General features: G+C 53.1%; 1 protein-coding gene across 9 annotated transcripts in view; it reads left to right on the forward strand.

Annotated features, from left to right (window-relative positions):
• Positions 1-22,093, forward strand: part of Nlrc5 (NLR family CARD domain containing 5) — a 70,892-nt gene extending 48,799 nt beyond the window's left edge. For 7 of the 9 annotated variants that reach the window (XM_042689948.1, XM_042689953.1, XM_042689952.1 and 4 more), the window contains 24 exons: positions 288-377; positions 508-570; positions 1,171-1,254; positions 2,559-2,642; positions 3,396-3,485; positions 3,710-3,775; positions 3,919-4,002; positions 4,075-4,158; positions 7,139-7,225; positions 8,283-8,354; positions 8,653-8,736; positions 8,920-9,012; positions 10,984-11,067; positions 11,723-11,806; positions 15,990-16,073; positions 16,461-16,544; positions 16,823-16,906; positions 17,019-17,096; positions 18,283-18,366; positions 18,452-18,523; positions 18,749-18,832; positions 20,584-20,667; positions 20,941-21,024; positions 21,445-22,093. In XM_042689948.1, the coding sequence (XP_042545882.1) occupies positions 288-377; positions 508-570; positions 1,171-1,254; positions 2,559-2,642; positions 3,396-3,485; positions 3,710-3,775; positions 3,919-4,002; positions 4,075-4,158; positions 7,139-7,225; positions 8,283-8,354; positions 8,653-8,736; positions 8,920-9,012; positions 10,984-11,067; positions 11,723-11,806; positions 15,990-16,073; positions 16,461-16,544; positions 16,823-16,906; positions 17,019-17,096; positions 18,283-18,366; positions 18,452-18,523; positions 18,749-18,832; positions 20,584-20,667; positions 20,941-21,024; positions 21,445-21,538 (1,981 nt within the window). In that variant the 3' untranslated portion in view covers positions 21,539-22,093. Of the gene's footprint in view, positions 1-287; positions 378-507; positions 571-1,170; positions 1,255-2,558; positions 2,643-3,395; positions 3,486-3,709; positions 3,776-3,918; positions 4,003-4,074; positions 4,159-7,138; positions 7,226-8,282; positions 8,355-8,652; positions 8,737-8,919; positions 9,013-10,983; positions 11,068-11,722; positions 11,807-15,989; positions 16,074-16,460; positions 16,545-16,822; positions 16,907-17,018; positions 17,118-18,282; positions 18,367-18,451; positions 18,524-18,748; positions 18,833-20,583; positions 20,668-20,940; positions 21,025-21,444 lie in introns of those variants that run through there. The other 2 variants (XM_042689955.1, XM_042689957.1) reach the window with 2 other exon arrangements.
• The last annotated feature ends 1,159 nt before the right edge of the window (positions 22,094-23,252 follow it).

Raw genomic sequence — 23,252 nt, forward strand, 5'->3', positions numbered from 1 at the left:
GCCAGCCAGTGCCAGGCAGTGTGCTAGCCAGAGAGGACTAAATCTCCATGCCCAGGAGAGGCCCATGATTCATCATATTCTTCCAGATACAGCGACTGAGGCTGAGAGGGTAAATGCCTTGTTCAAGGTCACACAGCAGTGACCATTCCAGTCTGCTTGTCCCCGCAGCCCCTCTGTGTCCCTGCCTTCTTCCTTACAGCCTCTAGACACTGCAGACCCTCAGCATCTGCCTTCTTCTACCATGCTTCCTGGGCTGCTAATCTTGCTTGACTCTGCTCTGTCCTCAGGCTAAGCCAGACACCACTGTCCCCAAGGAGCCCCTGGCTGCTGGCTGGCGCCCTCCCCCTGTGCCCTCGGGGTCAGAAGCTGGAGATCAGGTGGGCCTTGAGCTTGGATTCTTTTGGGAGGGGTAGGCCTGGAGTCTGGCAGGTATAGGAGGACCCAGGCCAAAGGCTAGGCTCCCAAGGCTGTGAGAGGGGGTGACTGAGCCCATGCTATCGGCTGCAGGTCCCTGAATCAAGCAACCCTACACTTCAGACTCAGGGAGGAGCCAGAAGGCGTGTACTGTGGGTGAGTCCCTGCACTATGTGGGCAGCCTATAGGGTCTGGGGACCAGAAGACCTGTGTCCTGGTGGCCAGAGCACCAGGAGGACTCTGCAGGGGACACTGGCCGCCCCAACAAAGGTCCCCAAGAGGGTCTGCCTTTTTATATTTTTTCCCCAATTGTGGGACTTGAACTCAGGGCCTGGGTGCTGTCCCTGAGCTTTTTTGCTCAAGGCTAGTGCTCTGCTACTTTGAGCCGCAGCACCTCTTCTGGTTTTCTGATAGTTAATTGAAGATAAGAGTCTCACGGACTCTCTTGCCCTGGGTGGGGGAATGGGGACGAAGGGGAGGAGGAGGGGGAGGCTCTGTCTCTTAAAGGAGCCTTAGCTCTTGAGCTTGATAGGGAATCACCTGATTCATGCCTGGCTCCAGAATCTCTGACTGGGGCTTATTGAAGTCCCCAAATTTGCATGTCAAGCTCAGGTACTGTCTGGGGTCTTGCTATGTGGACAGAGGGTAGTGGGTACTGGGTACTTCCAGGGAAACCAGCTTGGGTGGGGAACGGGCTCGTGGATGGGGTAGTCAGGGTAGCTGACTGCCCCTCCCCCTGCCCACTCTGCCCTGCAGGTTCCCAGACTGTGGCCTGGGCCCAGAGCACGTGGAGCAGCTGTGCTGGTCACTGGGCCAGTGTGAAACCCTCAGCCATCTGGAGTAAGTTGGGGATGTGTGGGGATGTGTGGGGTGGGCAGGGCGGGGCATCCACCGGCAGCCCTCAGGGCCAGCTAGCAGGGAAAGGGCAGCATGCCAGTCACATCGCTGCTCATTTCCCTTCACCACCACTTCCCTCCCCTCTGCCCTGCCCTACCCCACCCTGTGGCTGGACTAGTGGGGGGTGGGGGGGTTCTAATCCAGGCAATTCTGCAAAGAATGTTCCAGAAGCTTCTCAGCCTCATGTGGAGCCTACGTGTGCAAGCTCTGTGGGCAGATGGGATCAAGAGAAGGAACCCCACCTTGCCCAGCAGGAAACATGGGATGAAAATCATGTATTTTAAAGAGAGAATGAGCTGTATACCTTAGGGTTTTTCGAGGTTTCATGATAGAGGGAAATTCTGATTTTAAAGGTCATTTTATTAAGAAATTTCAAGCTAGGCATCAGTGGCTCATGCCTGTCATCCCAGCTACTCAGAAGGCTGAGATCTGAGGATTGACATTCAAAGCCAGCTGGGACAGGAAAACTTGTGAGACCCTTACATCCAATTAAACAACCAAAAAAGCCAGAAATGGAGCTATAGCTCAGGTGGTAGAGAACTAGCCTTGAACACAAATGGTCAGAAACAACGCCTAAGCCCTGAGTTCAAGTCCCAAAACTGGTATGAGAGAAAGAGGTGGGGGGGGGGAGAAAAGTTTATAAGACAAAGCAATTTTTAAATGAAATTTCTCAAGAAAAGACAAGTCCCAAAAGTATCAAGGAGCTAGGTGTGGTGGTACATGCCTGTAATCCCAGCACTCTGGAGATAGAGGGAGGAGGATCCTGAGTGCCGGGACAGCCTGGGCTCCATAGTGAGACCCAGTCTCAAACAAACCAACACCAAACAGACTTTGAAAATCATGCCAAGGATGCAGGCAGATAATGAGATGTTTGGGCGGCGCACGGAACCGTGTTGTAAAGGAAGGAGACTAAGGGCAGTATGGAGGTACTGGTTCTGATGTCACGGCACCCTCTGTTGGGTTATGGGCATTCTCCAGGCCTTCTTCTGAGTTCATTCTTGCTCAGAAATCATGGCTCTCATCTGCTACAGGCCATGGGTGGGGGAGAAGAGAACTGAGTCTTCTCCTGGAAGCCTGCTGGAAGCCAGCCAGGGAGAGGGGAAGCCATCAGATTCGCGGTGGAGCTGGTGAAGGGTGGGGTAGCCCCCCAGGGGTGACTGCAGGGGCGATGGCCTAGGACAGCCAGCACAGGAGAGCAGCGGAGCTCGGGGAGACACTGACCCACCAACCTTTCCCGCCTCTTCCAGCCTTGATGCAAACCTGATGGGCAACGAGGGACTCAGCTCCCTTCTGGAGCACCTGCAGCAGACACCCCTCTCGGGGTGGCTTGAGTAAGTGGGGGACAGTCTCAACGAAGGCAGGAGCAGAACTCCCTGTGGTCAAGACCATGAGTGGAGTCTGGTGGTGGCTCAGGCCTGTCATCCTAGCAACTCAGTAGGCTGAGATCTGAGGATCATGGTTTGAAGCCAGCCCATGGCAGAAAAGTCCGTGAGACTCTTACCGTTGGTGAATCACCAAAAAGCTGAAAGTGGCTCAAGTGATAGAGCTCTAGCCTTGAGCAAAAAAAAGATCATAGACTGTGCTCAGGCCCAGCCTTCAAACCCACTATGGACAGCCCCTCCACCAGACCCTTCAAGAGACACTACAGTTCATGGCCAGGAGACTCGCTGATCTGGGGAATGGGGGTGAGGGGATTGAAGCTGCCTGGCTTCTGAATCATCCCATCCCTGAGGCCCCTCCACCCAGTCTATGGGTCATGAATTTGGAGATATCCCTGGAGCAGAGGGATGATCTCCAAGAAGCCAGCCCCCCCCCTCCCCCCTCTCCCCCCTCTCCCCAGTCACCTGGAAGGCAGACAGAAGCCACAGCCTGCATATAACTTGTTGCTAGGCAACCAAGTTTTGCACTCTGGGAGTTCCTGATGCAGCTGGGGCTGGAGCTGCAGGCTGGACCTCATCAAGGCCAGGGAAGTTCACGAGGACCCAGGGTCTGGGGCCCCTTGAGAGTCTCTCTGTGAGCCTCAGGATGGTATCTGGAGGGAAGATGGGGAGCTGGACCTATTCTGAGCCTTACTTCTCCCGTAGCCTGAGTCACAACGGCATCTCTCAGGAGGGCGCCCTGAGCCTGGTGGAGACCCTGCCCTCCAACCCTCGCATCCAGGAGGCCTTGGTGAAGTAAGGGGACACCACCCCCATTGACCCCACGTGCCCCAGCCCTCCTCCGTGTGACTCTCTCTGAGTCCCATCCCCTGGTCCCAAGAGGTGTTACCATCCTCACAGATGAGTCTGGGGTGTCCTGTGGTCTACACGGGCCTTGCCCTTGTCCCTGCACTCCCCAGGGGCCCTCGGGGAGGCTGGCACGTGTGGGTGGCACACCCCCCTGCCTTGTTGTTCTCCAGCCTGGGCCCCGAGCAGCGCTTCCGGCTTCGCTTCTCCAGGCAGGAGGCATCCGGGGTGACACTGAGGTAACCCCAGGTGGGGTGATGGCTCCCAGAGGCAGGCCCTGGCCCAGGCCTTCTCGGGTATCCCTACTAGGTCCTCGGGGAGACTGGGGGGAGGTAAGGCCCGCAGTCCCCACCCAGGCCTCCCCCTGTGCTTCCTCCCTCAGGCTGAGCCACTGCCATTTGAGGCCAGAGCATGTGCCCAGACTGGCAGCTGGCCTGAGCCACGCCCTCCAGCCCATGGAGCTCACGTGAGTGGACACAGGGATGGCAGGAAGGCGGGATCCAGGCAGAGCCCCACAGTGATTGGCTTCTGTCCACAGGCTCACCGAGTGCAGCCTGGACCTGACACAGCTAATGGTGCTCCTGAGCTGGGTGAAGCCACCAGCAGGGGTGCTGGGGATCAGGTACCTTCTTTCTCTCTGGGAGGGGGTGTGTGTGGGAGATCTGGACAGGGCCCCCTGAGGGACTGGGGCCCCAGAACTAGCCCCAGACAGAGAGAGGCCCAGTAGTTTGACATATTTTTCCATATTTGCTTCAGTTTTGTTTGCTTTTATGCTGGTCCTGGGGTACCGGGGTGCTGGCCCTGAGCTTTTATTTTTCCTTAAAGCTAGTGCTCTACCACTTGAGCCACAGCTCCACTTCTGGCTTTTTGGTGGTTCATTGGAAATAAGAGTCTTATGAATTTTCCTGCTCAGAGTTGGCTTTGACTGCAATTCTGATCTCAGCCTTCTGAATAGTTAGGATTACAGGTATGAGGTACGAGTCTGGGGCTAGCTTGCTTCAGATTTTTATTTTTATTTTTTTTAATGAATGTATATTAAAATTAATGATAGCTTCTCACCCTGAACGTCACAGACTTTCCTGCCTGGGATTAGCTTTGAACCATGATCCTCAGATCTTAGCCACCAGAGTAGCTAGGAATACAACCATGAGCCACCAGCGCCTTGGCTTGCTTCAGATTTTTATTTTTTAGCAAATGTATATTAAAATTAATGCTAAGTATCACCCTAAATGTCACTCCCAAATAGCTCACCAGGGGTTTCTAAAGTATAGCGGTGAAGTGGCACTGTGGCTCAAGTGGTAGAGCCCTAGCTGAAGAGCTGAGGGACAGCGCCCAGGCCCAGAGTTCAAGTCCCATGAGTGACAAAATAAATAAAATAAAAATAAAAATAAAAAATTCCTTGCTATGCCAGGGCTGGGAAGGTGGCTCAGTGGTAGAGTGCTTGCCTTGCATGCATGAGGCCCTGGGTTTGATTCCTCAGCATCACATAAACAGGAAAAAAAAAACAGAAGTGGTTCTGTGGCTCAAGTGGTAGAGCACTAGCCTTGAGCTTAGGGACAGTGTTCAGGCCCTGAATTCAAGCCCCAGAACTGGCAAAAATTAATGTGTGTGTGTGTGTGTGTGTGTGTGTGTGTGTGTGTGTGTGTGTGTGTATACACACATATAGGCATTTTCTACATAGTCGCAGCTGAGTGAGCACACCTGCGTGGATCCTAGGATCCTGTCACCTCATCCAATCTGAATTCCTCATGGTCCTCCCAGTGGGGCAACCAGGGGGTACTTCCCCCCAGATCCAGTTTAGGCTATGTGCGGGGGTGACACTGGCCCCTCTTCTCTGTGAAGTCCATGGTGCTGGGCTGTAACTGCCGCCTTCTGCTTCTGTCTGGTCCTTCCTGCTGGAGTCATGAGCTTGTTCCTCTAAGTCCTAAGCCTCACTGAAAACTAGCCCAACAGGCTAGATGAGTTTACATGTCAGAACCCCAAACATGACTTCAGGCTGTGCTGTGCCAGGCTCCTCACAGCCCATGATGAAGCAAATGAGACCTGGTTGTTCTCCCAAATCATGTTTTTAAAAACTATGCCGTGCTGGGAATGGATCCCAGGGCCTGTGCATTCTAGGCAAGCACACTATATCCCAGCCCAGGGAGCACTCAGAATCATTAGGTTACATGTAGCAGAACTGACCAGCCCGACCATCTTTGAAGTTGCATACCTCAGTAGCATTAAATACATTCACAACATTGTACAATTATTATTTTTCACCTTGCAAAACAGAAACTCTGCACCCAGTAACCACAGCCCCATTTCCCGTTGTCCCCAGTCCCTGCCAAGCACCCTTCTGCTTTCTGTCTCCATGGATGTGACCACACAAAGTACCTCCTGCAGGTAGAATCATACAGTATTTGGTCCATGGCGAAGCCTGGATAAGAATGAATGTCTTCCTTTTTTAAGGCTGCATAATATTCCATTATACAATAAAGGCCAATTTCCCCCCTCCGTTTACTGATGGCCATGTAAAAAACACTGCTATGAATATGGGCATGCAGATTTCTCCTTTTTTTAGGGGGTATGGAGCCAGAGTTTTCTAGGTCATTGAGGTAACTTAAAATAAAATGTTTCTAAGCCCCAAAGTGGTAAGTACTTGTAAGAAGTCCAGAATAACATAAAGAAGAAAACACTGTTTAAAAATAAATAATGCTGGGCTGGGAAGGTGGCTCAGTGGTAGAGTGCTTGCCTTGCATGCATGAGGCCCTGGGTTCGATTCCTTAGCACCACATAAACAGAAAAAGCTGGAAGTGGCACTGTGGCTCAAATGGTAGAGTGCTAGCCTTGAGCTGAAGAGCTCTGGGGCAGCGCCCAGGTCCAGAGTTCAAGCCCCACAATCAACTAAAAAAATTAAAATAAAAAGATGCTCTATATAATGGTAAGGCACCCATATTTTAAATAATTCTCATTTTCCTGCTTCTCAATTAATGCATGCAGACTGTAGAAAACAGCTCAAACTAAAAATAAAATTGGGGCCAGGTACAAGTGATTCATGATTCATGTCTGTAATCCTAGCTATTCAAGAGCCTGATCTAGAGATAGCAGTTCGAAGCCAGCCCAGGGAGACAAATCTGAGAAACTCTTTCTCTCCAATTAACCAGCAAAATGTGGAGGAAGTGGAGCTGTGGCTCAAGTGGTAGTGTTGCCAGCCTTGAGCAGAAAAGCCAAGTGACATTGGGAGGCCCTGAGTTCAAGCCCTAGTACCTGTGCTAAACAAACAAATCAACAAGCAAACAAGAGAATGAATGAATCGACCAATAGGGAAGATCATATTGTGTATACATCTTGATTTCCTACAGATTGACTGCCCCAGAACATTATGTTGATCGCGAGTGAAATCTAAACCATTGCATTTAAAGAACGCTGTGGCTTTGGATTGTTGCAAAATAATCATTGGAATAAGGCTGCTGTTAATGTCCTTTATGGTGCTTATGCTAATTGTATAATCGTATGGTTTTTAAGAATAATCCTCTGGTGGCCGTCCTGACCCCACCCCCAGGTGTGCTATTGGGCCGTGCTCACCTGGGGGCGTCCTCTGTGTGTCCCCTTCCTTACAGGGTAGAGGAACCTTGGGTGGGCAGAGCTGGGGTGCTGGCCCTGCTGGAAGTCTGTGCCCAGGTCTCGGGCCACATCACGGAGATAAGGTGAGGCGGAGAGGACCCCCTTTTTGAGTCCTCCACCCTGATCTCCTGCCCTGTGGGGTAACTGCTGAGGCACTGGCAAATTTGTTTCTCCAGCAGCCCTGGGCGTTGGTGAAGGCCGTGCCTGATTGCTCCATGCAGCCCAGGGCTGCAGGTGGGGGCAGACGTGGCTGGGGTCCACACGAGGTGCCTGGCAGTGTGCAGTGGCTCTGAGTCGGGGGCCACAGGGTGACGGAGAGCAGCAGAGGGTGGAGGCTTCGGGGTCCCTGGTGAGCGTGTCAGGTCAGCCGGTGGTTTCCCACTCGAGCCCCTGACTGTGCCCATCTGGCCTCAGCCTGAGATGGGAGAACGGAGTCCCCGCGGGGCGGAGGAGCAGAAAAGCTCAGGTGTGAAGCTGTTTGTGCCAGGCCACCATGGTACAGATGCCTGGGGCTCCACCCGCCTTCCTCCAGCCCGAATGGAGGAAGTAGGGGGGAGAGCTTCGCACCTCCCTCAGCTCCCCAGATCCCCCCCACATTGAGCCCCACGCCCAGGTCAAAGCCAAGGAGCTCTGAGCACAAGCACAGCCTGAAGGCAAGTCCCCTCCCAGCCTTCCCATGGCACGCTGCCCCAGAGCACACCCCTGGAATATTTCAGAACTGTCTGCCACAGGATTTCTCCTGTGGCTCTCTGTCACAGCCTGAAAGCCTCATCGGCTGAATCATTTCACAGTGTTGAAGGAGGTTGAGCCTGGCAGCGCATGCTTATAATCCCAGCTACTCAAGGGGTGGAGAGAGCAAGATCATGGTTCTAGAACAGCCTCAGCACTCAAATTGAAATTGAAAAAAGCGAAAATAGGACTAGAAGCTTGGCTGGAGGGAATAGAGTGCTTGCCTAACAAGTATGAGGCCCTGAGTTCAGTTTACCACAAAATAAACATTCTAGCAGGGGAAGCAACTGCTTTGGGGTCCCGAGCCTGGCCCTGGCAGGCAGCGGGGGGACCCGGGCAGGGGTCTGGGAATAAAGCTCAGACAGCCAGGACAAACTCACTGACCAAAGCCAGCTCCTCCCTCCTGCCCAGCATCGCTGAGACACAGCTCTGGCTCCAACTGGAATTCCCTCGAAAGGAAGAGGATCCCCAGCAGGCCCTCAGGTAGGATCTGGCACCCAGGACCCTCAAGGGAGAGGCTGGTAGCAGGGAAAGGATGTGTGGCCACTTCAGACCCATTCTTCTCATGTCCTCTTTCCAGGGACTTCAAGGTCAGCTCGCCACACTCCCCATCCCTCCCTCGAACCCGAGGCTCCGTCTTAAATACCTTCTTGTTCTCCTTGACCTCAGGGCCTTTGCACAGTCTGCTCACCCCCAAAGGGTCAATTGCCCAACAGTTACTCAGTCCTCACCAGGGCAGCCTGGTGTTCATAAAGGGCTCCTTTCCCCTATCTGCCTCCAGGCTGGCTGGCCATGGCCCTGGGACCCCCTACAGCTGTCTTGTCACTCAGCTGATGGAGACATGTGGCAGGCTGCAGCAGCTCAGGTCAGATCCCAGAACCCACCGGGGCTCCAAGTCCTTTAGTGACCCTCCCCCACCCCCACCCCTGCTGCTTCAGCCCGGCCCCTCCCACCCCACACAGGCCCAGGGGGAGAGTGGGGAGCTCTTGGGTGCTCTTTCCCCTGTGGTGAGCCTGAAACCTTCTGGAATCTTCTTGGGCCTTTTCAGCTTGTCCCAGGTGAACCTCTGCAACGAAGGTATCATCAGCTCCCAGCTGCTGCTGAGCCTCCTGCCGGCCCTCTCTGAGCTGAGAACCTTCCGGTATGTAGATGACACGGTGTCTCAGCCTCCTGGCAGATCAGCCAGGGTCAGTTCCCCCTTGTATCACCCCAGTCCTAGAGATGAGGCCCGGGGTACACAGTCATAGATACACAGCAAGGTGCTTCTAGCTTGCTTTTTGGTTAAGGTGTCATTCTTGTCCAGTCCTCTGGATTGTGATCCTCCTTCCTTTGGCCTCCTGAGAAGCTAGGACGGCAGGTGTGTGCCCTACACCTGCTTGTTCCATTTTGTTTTTGCTTTTAACTTTTTAGTGCTATTATAAAGGTGATGTACAGAGGGGTTACTGTTTCAAGTCAAGTACCTTTACATTTCTTTTTGGACAATGTTGCCTCATCCCTCACTCTCTTCCACATTTTCCCTCTCCAGTCCCCACCCACAAGTTGTATAATTCATTTTCAACATAGTGTCTAGTGAGTACCATTGCTACATTTGTCTACCCTATGTCCTTCCATTTCCTGGCTTCTTTTTGTGGTGTGTGGGGTGGTGTGGGGTGGTGTAGGATGTCTGTGTGTGTGTGAGTGTGTGTGTATGTGTGTTTAAGGGTCTTAAAGCCAGGCACTGGTGGCTCATACCTATAATCCTAGCTACTCAGGAGGCTGACATCTGAGGATCATGATTTGAGGCTACCAGTTGCACAGGCCCTGAGTTCAAGCCCCAGTACTGGCGCGCGCGCGCACGCGCGCACACACACACACACACATGCATATAGTCTTATTGTGGCTAGGGGGCATGGCAAAGTGAAAGACTGCCTAGCAAGTACAAGGACCCAAGTTCAAACCCCACTGAGAGTAAGCTGTGTAATTGTGCTCTTACCCCTTAGTATTTCAGTGAATGTCACTATAAGGGAGCATTTTCCTCCCTGATCCCCTCCAATTACAATAACAGGAAAGTGAACACAGACATATGCTTAAAGCACAGTTTACACCTCATATTTACCAGTGTCCCAAGGGTGTTGATTGCTGTTTTTTGTTCTTTTCCCCTGCATTTGGTGCATCTCGCTTTCCTTGCCTGTGATCCAGAAGCCTTTTCAGCCCGTCTATGTCTCCCTGCTCTCTAGCAGCTGCATTCCAGGCCAGCAATGTCGCTTGTGCACTGCTGTGTCCTTCTCTGCCTCATTTCAGGGCCAAGCCAGGCCTGGGTGCCTGTCCCCTTGCTGTGGATGGGGAAGCTAAGGGGGAGAAGGAGGTGCACCCTGGGGTCTGCCCCTTGCCAGGATATGGTTCTCCTTTTGTACTTAATACAGGCCTTTTGAGGGAGGTCCCTTAATACTAAATACCTTCCTCACACTTTCACCCATATATTTTAGCACCCATTGATAACTCTCACCTGAAACAACTGTTAGTTTGACAGTTGCAAATTGGAGCTTTTTTTTGTTTGTTTCTTTTCCCTTTTGGGCAGTACTGGGGCTTGAACTCAGGGCTTTGAGATCTTACGTGGCTTTTTTACTCAAGGCTGGCATGCTAACCACGTGAGCCATGCCTCCATTTCCAGCTTTTTGCTAGTTAATTAAAGGCAAGAGTCTTTCAGATTTGTCTGCCTAGGCTGGCTTTGAACCTTGATCCTCAGATTTCATTCTCCCGAGTAGCTAGGATTACAAGCATGAGCTGCTAGTGTCTGGGCCTCTTTTTTGTTTTTTTTTTTAGAAACTCTTTTGCTAAGCAGCCCAGGCAGACCTGGAACTTTAGATCCTGCTGCTTCAGCCTCCCAAGTGCTAGGATCATGGGAACATACTCCCACACCTGGCTAAAATGGAATTGTTCTAGGTTTGCCTTTTCTCCCAATGCATCTGATTGTATGAAGAAGAAACCCATGGGCCAGGTGTGGTGGTGGGTATGTGTCGTCCAAGCTTCTCAGGAGATGGAGACAGAAGGATCATGGTCTATGCTTGTCACCAGCAGACCCTGGGCTGAGACCCCAGATCCTGCCTGACCTGATGCCCTTTGGTCCCCCCAGGCTGACCTCCAGCTATGTCAGCACCGAGAGCCTCACCCACCTGGCATCCGGCCTGAGCCACTGTGGCCACATGGAGGAGCTGGAGTGAGTGGCCAGATGTTGGGACCCAGGAAGGGATGGCCCAATGAGGACAGGGCTCTAAGAACACAGCTGGGTCTGTGGGGGGGAGGATGGTGGGACTTGGGCCTATGTCCTCTGTAAAGGAGTTCAGCCACTCCAAGTATGGCCAGGCATGGCTGAGCACCATGGTAAATGCTTGCCATTTCCATTGCTGGCCAGAGAGCAGCCCAGGACTCCTTCCTCCTCTCTGGCCTGGATTGCCATGTTTGTCCAAATGGGTCTCACAATCCTGGCTCTGCCTCTGCTGGCTGTGGATGGGTGCTAGGGTGCAGAGGGCCGGCTAAGGGATGGAGGGCTGGCTGCGGGGTGTGTGTGTGTGTGTGTGTGTGTGTGTGTGTGTGTGTGTGTGTGTGTGTGTGTGTGTGTGTGTCCCTCGGCCCCTCGCATCCTCTCTGCACGTTCATTCATCCAGGCCACCCTTTCTCAGCTGAGCGCTGTGACTGCCAGTGTCCCCTCCTGTGAGGACCCTTGGGAAGCTCGCAGAGGCTGGGCGGTGGGCATGGTGTGGGTTCTGCATGCCCAGTCAGCCTCCCAGGAGGATTGAGGGGTGGATGGGGCTGGTGGAGGAGACAGCTGGGCAGCCTGATCTAACCGCAGCCTCACGTCTGGTCCTCACCAGCTTCTCCAGCAGTCAGTTCGGTGAGGAGGGCACCAGGATGCTGGTGGCCGCCCTGGAGGGAATGCGCGGGCTGAAGAGGCTCCAGTAAGTGTTGGGAGGTGCAAGGGGATGGGGAGTAAGGGGAGACGTGGGGGGATAGGGGGCAGGGGGCATGGAACTCTTGCATCTGTCGGCACAAACTGTAAGTCTCTGGATGGACCCAGGGGGCCACATGCCCTCTGAGACGGGTCACCTGCTCACCTGCCTGACTGTCACCAAGATGCTTGATTGCAGGAAGCAGAATATCCAACTCAAGAAAACCTAAGTTCACTGGTGTATGTCATTTGGCTTCAGGCATGGCTGGATCCAGGGGTTGGGTTCTCTCTCTCTCTCTCTCTCTCTCTCTCCTCCCTTCTTGCCTCCCTCCCCCCCCCCCCACCTCTTCCTTCTCTCACAGCTGCAGGCTCACTTTCTCCCAGCATAGTGGTAAAGGAGTATACATGCCTTACCCTGTGGTTACATTACAACAAAAGGCCCTAGGTGAAGCCCAGGGCCTGGTGGCTCACACCTGTAATCCCAGCAACTCCAGGAGGCTGAGATCTGAGGATCATGGTTTGGGCCAGCCAGGGTTGGAAAGCTCATGACACTCTTATTCCAAATTAACCAACAAAAAGCCAGAAGTAGAGCTGTATCTCAAGGGGTAGAGTGCTATTCTTGAGCAAAACAATTCAGGGACAGCACCTCAGGCCCTGAATTCAGGCCCCAGGAGGGGACACACACACACACACACACACACAAACACACACACACACACACACACACACACACACACACACACACACTACCTGAAGTCTCATTGGACTAGCTTGGATCACCTGACCACCCCTAAACCAATCACTGCAGTTCTGATCACAAGTGTTGGTTCTCATTGGCCAGCCATGCACATGCCCCGTCACGGTGCTTTGGGGTTCTGTCAATGGAGAAGGGGAACAAACTCGGACTGAGGCTGGAGACCTCCCAGATGTCCACTGTCTTTTGCTTTTTTAGTAACTGACCCCTATGAGCTAGGAGTCATCAAATTCCTGGGAACAGCAAAGCCAGCCTCAGTCTAAAGATGTGCCTCCTGGAGCTCGGATTCCTGTGTAGATGCTATCTGGATGGAATGCTTAATGGCATTTGCTGTTTTCATCTCTCAGTTTTCCTGACAACCAAAAATACACCCTGGTTATAAAAATTCCATCATTATGGAAATATGGAACAAAGTGTGAAATCCCCAGATGACCCTCCCTGAGAAAACTCTGGGAAATAATCAGCTTGTGAATTTGCCTCTGGAGCTTTCACTACATATGTTTGGAATGCAGTTTAAAAGTAGCCTTCTGACTTTTTGTTTCCTAACACTGAAATTCTTCTACTATGCCCCTCTTGGCTTTGTCCTGGGGGAGGACAGGGAGGGGGAGGGGGAGGGGCGAGGAAAACCTAGGACTATAGGGCCTGCTTATCTCCACAGAGCTGTTGCTTAGGCCAGCCTGCACCTCACTTCACTCAGCTTTCTGGAACCTTCTGGAATCTCTTTCTTCCTTCTCCTCCTCCTCCTCCTCCTCCTCCTCCTCCTCCTCCTCCTCCTCCTCCTCCTCTTTTGTGCAGTGGAGGCCCAGTGAGGTCACTCACTGGCTCATTCACTCATCTGACAAGTATATACAATCAGGCACCTAGGCCAGGGCAATGGGCATATGGTACTTTGGAGAACAGAGTACCCCAGTCCCACTCCCACACGGCGGGCCATGACACTTCTGAGCCCGGCACTGATACTACTCCTTATCGCTTGCTGGCTCCATTTCCAAGTCCATAAAATGGACATAATCGTGTCTTTTCTCTATGCAAGAATGAGATGGATCCTTAGTTCCCAGTTCCAAATCTTTCTTTCTTTCTTTTTTTCTTTCTTTCTTTCCTTTTCTTTTCTTTTTTCTTCTCTCTCTCACCTCTGTTTCCTTCTTTCTCCTCTTCTTCTACTCCTTCTTCTTTTGATGCTGGTCCTAGGTTGAACTCTGGGCAAACTCAGGATCTGGGCACTGTCCTTTAGTTTTTTCACTCAAAGTTAGTGCTCTACCACTTGATCCACAGCTCCAATTGAGGCTTTTTGCTGATTTATGGAGATAATCGTCTCGTGGACTTTCTTGCCTGGGCTGGCTTCAAACCTCAATCCTTAGATCTTAGACTCCTCAGTAGCTAGGATTACAGGTGTGAACCACCCGCACCCAGCTCCAGACGTGTGCTTTGTGAGGATCTACCCCCACAGACAGACAGCTTCTCCCTGCAGATGGGTGAGATGCAGGGACCTGGTTGGGAGCCCATCCATCCTTTTTTAGCAGCGCTAGTTATAAGGCAGATCAGAACAGTTACTTGGTCACCTCCCGCTCCCACCTCTTGCTTCTTGTGCAGGCTGCTAAGCCTCTGTGCTTTAATCCTTCTGAGCACTGTAGATGAGAGCAGCCTTGTCTCCCTGGGGTGGCTGTGACAACTAGGTCACACCGTACTTGGAAGGTGCTTGGAGCAGAGCCTGGCACAGTTCACACCCTACAAGCAACCACTGTTGTCATCCCCTCTCCTGCCCTTCTGGCCCTTATGGATTGCCATCCAATGGGTAGCACAGGGCCGGGGCCCTGGGATGGAGTTCCAGAGCCTCAGCTTCTGTTCCTGATGCTGCCAGCTATGAGCAACGGTTCACAGGTTCTCCTGCCCCCTGGGCCTCTGCCAGCAGAATGGAGATGACAGAGGATGACAGAGACTCACCAGGGACTGTCCCCTCTCACCCGCTCCACGCACCATCTCATTGTTGCCATTATCAGTCTATATCCACTGACCCCAGCAACCCATGCTGACCTCCCAGTGCCCCTTGCTTTGCTTTCTTTACCCTGTTGTGGACTTCAGGGACTGATCTGGAGGCTCTGGTTAAGCCTGACTGGACAGGACCTCCTTTCCCCAGCCCCTCTCACCTTACACTGGGTGCCTCCGAAATGGCCATGCGCGCCCAAGGACTGAGCCCAGGGAGTGCCTCCAGTGAGTGACCCAGTGAGCCTCCTCTATTCCCGGAGTGAGTGGGGGACAACGGCCAGAGGACGCACTGGCCAATGTGACCTCCCAATGTGCTCCCAGATTCACGGCTGCTGCCTTGTGCTACCAAGGCTCTTCCTGCTTACGACCTGAGGGGGTTACGTCCAAGTCCCAGCTGTACCCTGCATGAAATTGGTTGCCATGCAAATCCAACCCCACGGGTCTGTGGGCCCCCATTCTGCATGGCCAACAGCTCCTTGTGCAGCCAGCTGGGCGGCGTCAGACCACAGGAGGGGAAAGGCTACGCTCCCAGCTGCGGGGGCCTGGGACGCCCTCTTGGGGGGTTAGATAGAGGTTAGGAGGGTGTGGCTTACAGGATCCTCAATTCATTCCCAGAAAGACAGTTCAAGGAAATCAAATTTTGCAAAAGGAAATTGAAACTGACCCTCACACCAAAACTTAGGATGCTAAGCCACTTCACCTGGGCCACTTGCGATCCCTGAGCTGAGTTCAGTTGAGTTTTTGGTTCCCCTCTTGCAGAGGCAGGGTTGGTGCAGAGAAAGCACCCGTCATACAGATGAAAAGCCTTGCCAGAGAACGCCGAGTACCCTGGGAAACTGATTGGCAACTATTGGGGTTCACCTAGAGACCCTAACACAGAGGCCAAGGCAAAGCTGAGAAAGGGGAAAACATGACACTGCTCCAGAGCCAGGAACTCTGGGTTATGATTGTGTGTGTGTTGTTTGTTTATCGGTTGTGGGGCTTGAATTCAAGGCCCAGGCACTGCCCCTGAGCCCTTCCACTTAAGGCTAGCACTCTACCACCTGAGCCACAGCTCCACTTCTGGCTTTTTGGTAGTGAATCAGAGATAATTTCACAGACTTTTCTGCCCCGGCTGGCTTTGAACCGTGACCCTCAGATCTCAGCCACCTGAGTAGCTAGGACTATAAGCAAGAGCCACCTGCACTGAGCTCTGGATAGAGACTCTTGATGACTTTCAAACCTAACAGATATAAAACTCAGAGCCTAAGCCAGGCACCAGTGGCTCACACCACCACCACCAACAACAAAAAAGTCTCTGTCCGGTCTCAGGGCTTTGGGGAGTCATGCCCACCCTCCTTACTGTTCCCCAGTAGTGCTATTTGAGTTCCTGAATGTATATGAACTTTGCAAACTGCAGAGTTCCCTGCAAAGGCCATTAGGCTCCTGACTGGACCTGTTTCTCTTTCTTCTCCAGGCTGAATGAGAACAGCATCGGCCACACGGGCTGCTGTCACCTTTCCCAGGCTCTAAGAGCTGCTGGCAGCTTGGAGGAGCTGGGGTAAGTTGCTATTCTTCCTCTAGACCCCAAATAACTTTGGCAGAACAAAAGGGAGGGGCTGCTCCAGAACATTCTTGGTGTGTGAATCTCAGTCCCTTCACTCACCTGCACACCGCATAGCCAATCCCTGGCCAAGAACCTTTGAGACCCAAAGAAAGGATGTAAAGAGTCAATTGCAGCAAGAGGGATTTAGATTAGACAACAGGGAGAATAAACTAAACAGACGCATCCTCACCCACCATGAGAGACAGGGCTCTGTCTGTGTGGGTGGAGGGCTGTCTCTGGACTTGGACCTCTTCTGTTCTGGTAATGAGTGGACAAGGTAAGATGGGCAGGTAAGATGGGGGGCAAGGTAAGATGGTTCTTCCTCTCCTGCCTTTCTCTAAGCTTGAGCCAGAACCAGATTGGAGACGTCGGAGCCCAGCACATAGCTGCCACCCTGCCAGAGCTGCCTGAGCTCAGGAAGATAGAGTGAGTGGCCAGCCTTGTGGAGCCAGGTCCAGGAGGTCACTGACCTCTGGCCTGGGCCAGCATTGGAAAATCTCCCTTCTCCCTCCCAGCCTTAGTGTCAAGTAACAAGGCAGGGGCAGTCTCCGACTGTGGGCCCCCAAACCCACCCTGGCCTGTTCTCTGTGTCTTTCTGTTTTATCAGATGGGAAAGTGAGGGTGGCCAGTGTCTCCTGGGTCTCTGCACGTGTCCTGGGGTGTGGAAGGGGGACAGGATCTGATGCTGTCCCCAATTCCCACAGCCTCTCCAGGAATGGCATCAGCCCAGCTGCAGGAGCCCAGCTGGCAGAATCACTCATGCTTTGCCAGCACCTGGAGGTGCTCATGTGAGTCTGTGCAGCATTGGGGTGGCCCACAGCGCCCCCCGCCCCGCAACCGCCTTCTCTAGGTGCCAGGCACAGTCCCAAACTGTGAGACATGTAGTCTTCTCGATTTCAGGCTTGGCTACAACACTCTGGGGGATCTCACAGCCCTGCAGCTGGCTCAGGGGCTCCCTCAGCACCTGAAGGTCCTCCAGTGAGTACCCCCTGCCCACTGGTGAGCAGGGCTGGCGGGAAGGGGAGCCTGGGAGGGTCAAGGGCCCCAATCAGTGAGCAGCCCTGCCTGAGACCAAACTGCAGCATGGCCTTTTCTCCAGGCTGCTGTTCCCCAAGTCAGGTCATCAAGACACCCAAGGTAGCACTGGCCTGCCACTGGTCCCCTTGAAGCCCCTGACACCCCACCCCTCCACACACACACACACCCATCCTCAAATCTCCTGTAAAAGTCCACCCAGCCCAGCTCGGCCTGTCTGGGAGTCAGTCTCTAGGATGGAAGATGAAATGTCAGTGAGCTGCCAGGTGCTGGTGGCTCACACCTGTAATCCTAGCTACTTAGGAAGTGAAATCTGAGGATCAAGGTTCAAAGCCAGCCTAGGAAAGGGAAGTCTATGAGACTCTTATCTCCAATTAGCCACCAACAAGCCAGACATTGAGTTGTGGCTCAAGTGGTATAGCTCTAGCCTGAAGTGAGAGAAAAGCTCAAAGGCAACTTAGACCCTGAGTTCAAGCCTCAGGACCGGCACACATGTATGCGCGCGTGTGCGCACACACACACACACACACACACACACACACACCGGCAAAGGGCTATGTGTAGGAGGAAGGCAGCAACAACATAGTCTCTGTTCTCATTGTGGGGCTCAGATTCTTTTTTTTTTTTTTTTTTTGTCGGTTGTGGGGCTTGAACTCTGGGCTTGGGCGCTGTCCCTCAGCTCTTTAGCTCAAGGCACGAACTCTACTGCTTGAACCACAATGCCACTTCTGGTTTTCTGGTGGTTCATTGGAGATAAGAGTCTCATGGACTTTCCTGCCTGGGCTGGCTTTGAACCTCAATCCTCAGATCTCAGCCTCCTGAGTAGCTAGGATGACAGGTGTGATCCACCAGCACCCGGCATGGGCTCAGATTCTTACACACTCTGTTTACTATGAAGGGCGCAAGGCCCAGGCAAGTGTGCAAAGCTTGCCTTCGTAACTCACTAAGAAGCTAGGCCTTGCTTGAACTTGGGCTCTCAGACCAAAGCCAGGACCCTCTGTCAATGGGGTGGGGGCCTGGGCAGCAGTTCCCTGGACAGGCTAAGGTTTGCTGCTGCAGGACTGAGGGAGGGGACTCAGGAAGGCCTAGCTGGTCCCCAGGCTTCTCTTACCCCCTCTGCTTTCCCCAGCCTGCCAGGCAGCCATTTGGGCCCAGAGGGGGCACTGAGCTTGGGCCGGGCCCTGGATGGACACCCACATGTGGAGGAGATCAAGTGAGTAGGGCCGCCCAGCCTGCACAGGGGGACAGGCCCGGGAGGGTCTGGGGGTGCCTCTCACCTCGTCCCCCTGATGCCACAGCTTGGCAGAGAACAGCCTGGCTGACGGTGTCCCACATTTCTGCAAAGGACTCCCACAGCTCAGAAGGATTTCGTAAGTAGCCTCCACCAGCTGCTGGCCCTAGTACCTAATAGGCTGTGGAGCCTGTTACCTGGGGAGATGGGGAGTGGTTTCAGCCACAGGGACAGAGGGAGGAGGAAGTAGGATGGGGCATGAAAGGCCTTTCCTGACTCTCGCCTGCCCCAAGCCTGCAGGGCCTGTGCTGCTTGTTCCCACCGTGGGAAAGCAGCCCCCCTTCCATCTCCTCTCCCTCCCCAGCTTGCTTTTCTGCAAAATTGATGACCAGACTGCCAAGCGCCTGGCCACCAGCTTCATGCTCTGCCCAGCCCTGGAAGAAATACTGTGAGTGTTTAGATGGGCCTCAAGCTGGGAGTCCTGTTTGGTCCTGCCCTTGTTGTGGCCTGCAGCCTTCCTTCCTCTGGCTGTTCCTCCCATCTATAGCCAGGAAAGGGCTTTCTTGTTAAACCTCTTTTTAAAGATGTCTCAAGTCTTAAGGCAGAGCCATTCACCCTCTCCTGTCTGTTTCTCTAATCTGCCACACAGGCCATGTCCAGCTCCCCTTGGCAATCATTGGCCAAGAACTTTGGGCTTTGCAGCACTGTCTCCTGGGTAAACCAGCCTGCGGGGGCTAGTCTGGAACCCAAACCAGTGTGAAAGAAAATGCTCTTTCTGAGAGTATAAGCCAAAGGGGAGCTGAGCCCTGGTGGCTCACACTTGTAATTCTAGCTATTAATGAGACTACTGAGATCTGAGGCTCATGGGTTCAAAGCCAGCCTGGACAGGAAAGTCCAAGAAGACTCTATCTCCATGAACTACAAGGGGGGGGGGGGGGGGGGGGGAAAGCCAGAAGTGGAGCTTTGGCTCAAGTAGTAGAGTGCTAGCCTTGAGAAAAAGCAGCTTGGGGACAGTTCACAGGCCCTAAGGTCAGGCTCCATGACCAGCACACACACACACACACACACACACACACACACACACACACACACACACACACACAGGGATTGCAAGAGGGTTTTAAATTTATGTTCTAAAGATCTTGATTCTTCTAGTTACATCAAAGAGGTCTTGGGCCATTGCTAACTCATCTTTGACAGGTGATTTTGGGGTTTTTTTTGCTGATGTCAAGGTTGGAACTCAGAACAGCCTCATGCTTACTTGCTTAGCTGGCACTCTACTACTTGAGCCACACCTCCAGCCTGGCTTTTTACAAGTTATTTTTTGGACTTGTCCGCCAGTTCTGATTTTTTTTCCCCCAGTCCTGGGGCTTGAACTCTGGGCCTGGGCGCTGTCCCTCAGCTCTCAGCTCAAGGCTAGCACTCTACCACTTGAGCCACACACAGCACCACTTCTGGTTTTCTGGTGGTTCATTGGAGGTAAGAGTCTCATGGACTTTCCTGCCTGGGCTGGCTTTGAACCACGATCCTTAGATCTCAGCCTCCTGAGTAGCTAGGATTATAAGCATGAGCCACCGGAGCCCGGCTCAGTTCTGATTGTGAATGGTGGTCCTCTGGATCTCATCTCCTGAGTAGTGAGGATGACAGGAGTGAGCCTGTGTGCACCACTGGTACCCTTTTGAACCACAGGAGCAGGGTGTGGGCTCCGTTTCTGCCTCTGTCGGCTCCGTATTCATCCTTGAAGGAGCATCTCTGCTGGGCCGTCCACTGACAGCCATGAGAAGTGTTTCCTTTAAAGATTATTTTCTTCAAGTAAGGAAGGGGCGGGACTAAGGAAACATGGCAGGCAAGCAGGGAATCTAGGCGGTGCTAGGAGGGGAGGTCTGGCCGCCATTGCAGTCTGTAGCCACGTGGTTTCTGTAGAACACGTGTTCCTAGATCCAAAACCATCTTGGAATCTCTGGCAGGCAGCACCTAAGCTATTTGGGTTCTGGAAAGCGGCCAGCCCAGGAGTGGGAGCTGGGACAGGTAGGAAAGAAGGAGCCATCTGCACCCCAAAAGTCATCAGGGGAAGGAAGATGTTGGGGCTCTTACTCGCTCACATGCTTTCTCTCTGAACCGCACATCCTGCCCCCAGCCCTGGACTCTGCCCCTCACCTTACTGCTGTCTAGCTGCTGACCTTGTCCCCTGCCTTGCAGGCTGTCCTGGAATCTCCTTGGGGATGAGGCGGCTGCTGAGCTGGCCCAGGTCCTGCCTCGGATGGGCCAGCTGAAGAAAGTAGAGTATGAGCGCCATGCCCAGGGCAGGGAGGGCTGGAGGGGAGCCTACATCCGGGGGAGTCCCCTGCCTCCCAGGAGGTGCACATTCTGGTCGCCCCTGGGCTCCAACCTTCATCCTTCTTGCTGCCTTACCACAAATCCACTGTGGTCTGTTGGTAGTGTGGGAAGTCTGGATCCCGCTATCTTGATCTGGGAGGGACCTGGGGATGGATGCCCCTCACCCAATCTCACACTGCCGGCCTCTCCCTTCCCCTTCCTCCTCCGTTCACCCCGAAGCTTGGAGAAGAATCAGATCACCGCCCGTGGAGCCTGGCTTCTGCTTCAAGGGCTGGCCCAGGAGGCTGGCGTCCCAATCATCTGGTAACAGAGGGCTCAGAGGGGCAGGGCTGGGGGGTGGGAGGCCCCATAAGCCCTCATTAGCGAAGGGGCTTCCTGCGTGGAGAGGCAGGGCCTGGGTTGTGGATTATCTAACCAAAGAGACTTTGATTTCTCCATCAGGCAAGCAGGCCTGAGTCAAGTCCCAATTCTGCCACTTACCAATTGGTTCCCTTTGAATCAGTAACTCAGCCTCTGTGAGCCTCAGTTTCCTCATCTGTAAAATGATATCTCGACCTCAAAGAATTTTGAGGACTGAGCCTGCACCTCGTAATCACTAACATCGTGGGAAGTTACTCACCCTGGCTCTTGGACTTCAAGCCTCCATCTCCCATTCTGCAAGTGGGATAGAGGCAAGAGACGAGGGTGAGAGGGAGGGGTTGATGCCTGTCTCTGTGCCCACAGCCTCTGGAACAATCCCATCACTCCTGACATGGCCCAGCGTCTGCAGAGCCAGGAGCCCAGGCTGAACTTTGCCTTCTTTGACCAGCAGCCCTGAGCCTCCCGGAGAACTTGATGGGGGGGGGGGGGGGGCAGTCAACACCCTTGGACTCCAGCCAAACACCACCAGTGTCGCCTACCAGGATGAAAGCTCTGGAGACTGGCCTCTGCTGGTGCCCTGTCCCTGCGGCAGCCCTAGGAGGGAGGGGCACCATGTCCAGCTGCTGTCCTGGGGGAGGAGCGCCTTCCTGGGGACTAGGAGCTCAGTGTGGACAAAGGACTTTCCTGTACCGTGTGCCTTGTGCATAGTGGGAACATTTGGCCCAATGAGGGTCTGACACCATCCATGACAGGGCAGGCCACACACTGCTCAGTGTGACCTCTCCACATGTGGCTTCGCGTGGACATGCACTCAGTGACTCCTTACACTACAAGCAACAGGACATGTGACCAGTGGCCCATGGATGACACATGTCCAGGTCACAGGACACATGGTTAGTCCAAGATCTAACTTATTGCTTATTTTCTTTAGTTGGTTGGGTTTTTTGTTTGTTTTTGTTGGTCATGGGGCTTGAACTCGGCCTGGGGGCTGTCCCTGAGTTTTTCAACTCAAAGCCAGCACTCTACCAACTGAGCCCTAGCGCCACTTCTGGTTTTCTGGTGGTTAATTGGAGATAAGAGTCTCATGGACTTTCCTGCCAGGGCTGGCTTTGGGCTGCGATCCTCAGATCTCAGCCTCCTGAGTATCTAGGATTACAGGTGTGAGCCAATGGTGCCCAGCCTTTAGTTGTTGGGGTTTTTTTTTAAAACGAATATATATTAACTATACAAAATGGGTTTCATTTTTAAATGTTCCTATGCATGTCGTGCACTTTGATCAAACTCTCCTAACCTTGATATCCTTCCTCTTCCCAAATAGTTGCTTTTCTATATTCATGTTAATTTATTACTTTGAGGAAAACAAAAGGGACTCCTCCCCCCTGAGCTGGGAGGGGATGAGTGTATGGGTACTGATTGCTACAGTGGCCTGAGATCAGGGCTCTGGTCCATGCCAGGAACTCAGCCATGTGCTCTCTGTCTGCCTCACACCTCAGTTCCTCTTCCTTTAATGCTGGTTTCTGAGGATTGCATTTCTTTTGTTTCTTTTTTTTTTCTTTTTTGCTAGTCCTGGGGTTTGAACTCAGGGCCTGGGTACTATTCCTCAGCTCTTCAGCTCAAGGCTAGCACTCTACCACTTGAGCCACAGTGCCACTTCCAGCTTTTTCTGCTTATGTGGTGCTGAGGAATTGAACCCAGGGCCTCATGCATGTGAGACAAGCACTCTACCACTGAGCCACCTTCCCAGCCCCTGAGGGCTGCATTTCTATATCCAGGTGAAGCCAGACTGAGTTTGGGTATGATCAGACCCTTTTATCCTGTGGAAGGGACAAAGCTAGGTCTAAGGGGCTGGGGTGGGCACTCCCAGGATGTGAGTTAAGGCCTCTGACTCTGTCTACTACCTCAGAGGACCAGGTGAGCCCGTGGACATTCCATGTGTTAGCAGCTTCCAAAGGGACCTATCCCTGCTGCACTCCAAGCAGATATGACAAATAAATGTGGATGCCATTCCAGTTTCTAGCCCGTGTCTGATGTTTCCTATGGCCCCCGAGGTGGAATATAGTTTGCTCTTGCCTTGGACACCGGAGAACAGGGCAGATGACAGCAGGGTTCTGGGAACGACTTCGGCCTGGGAGTCAGGAGACAGGGTTCAAGTTTAGAATCTGTTTCTGCCT

This window comes from Dipodomys spectabilis, unplaced genomic scaffold (genome assembly GCF_019054845.1).
Source record: "Dipodomys spectabilis isolate Male_0828 unplaced genomic scaffold, ASM1905484v1 ptg000130l, whole genome shotgun sequence".
NCBI lineage: Eukaryota > Metazoa > Chordata > Mammalia > Rodentia > Heteromyidae > Dipodomys > Dipodomys spectabilis.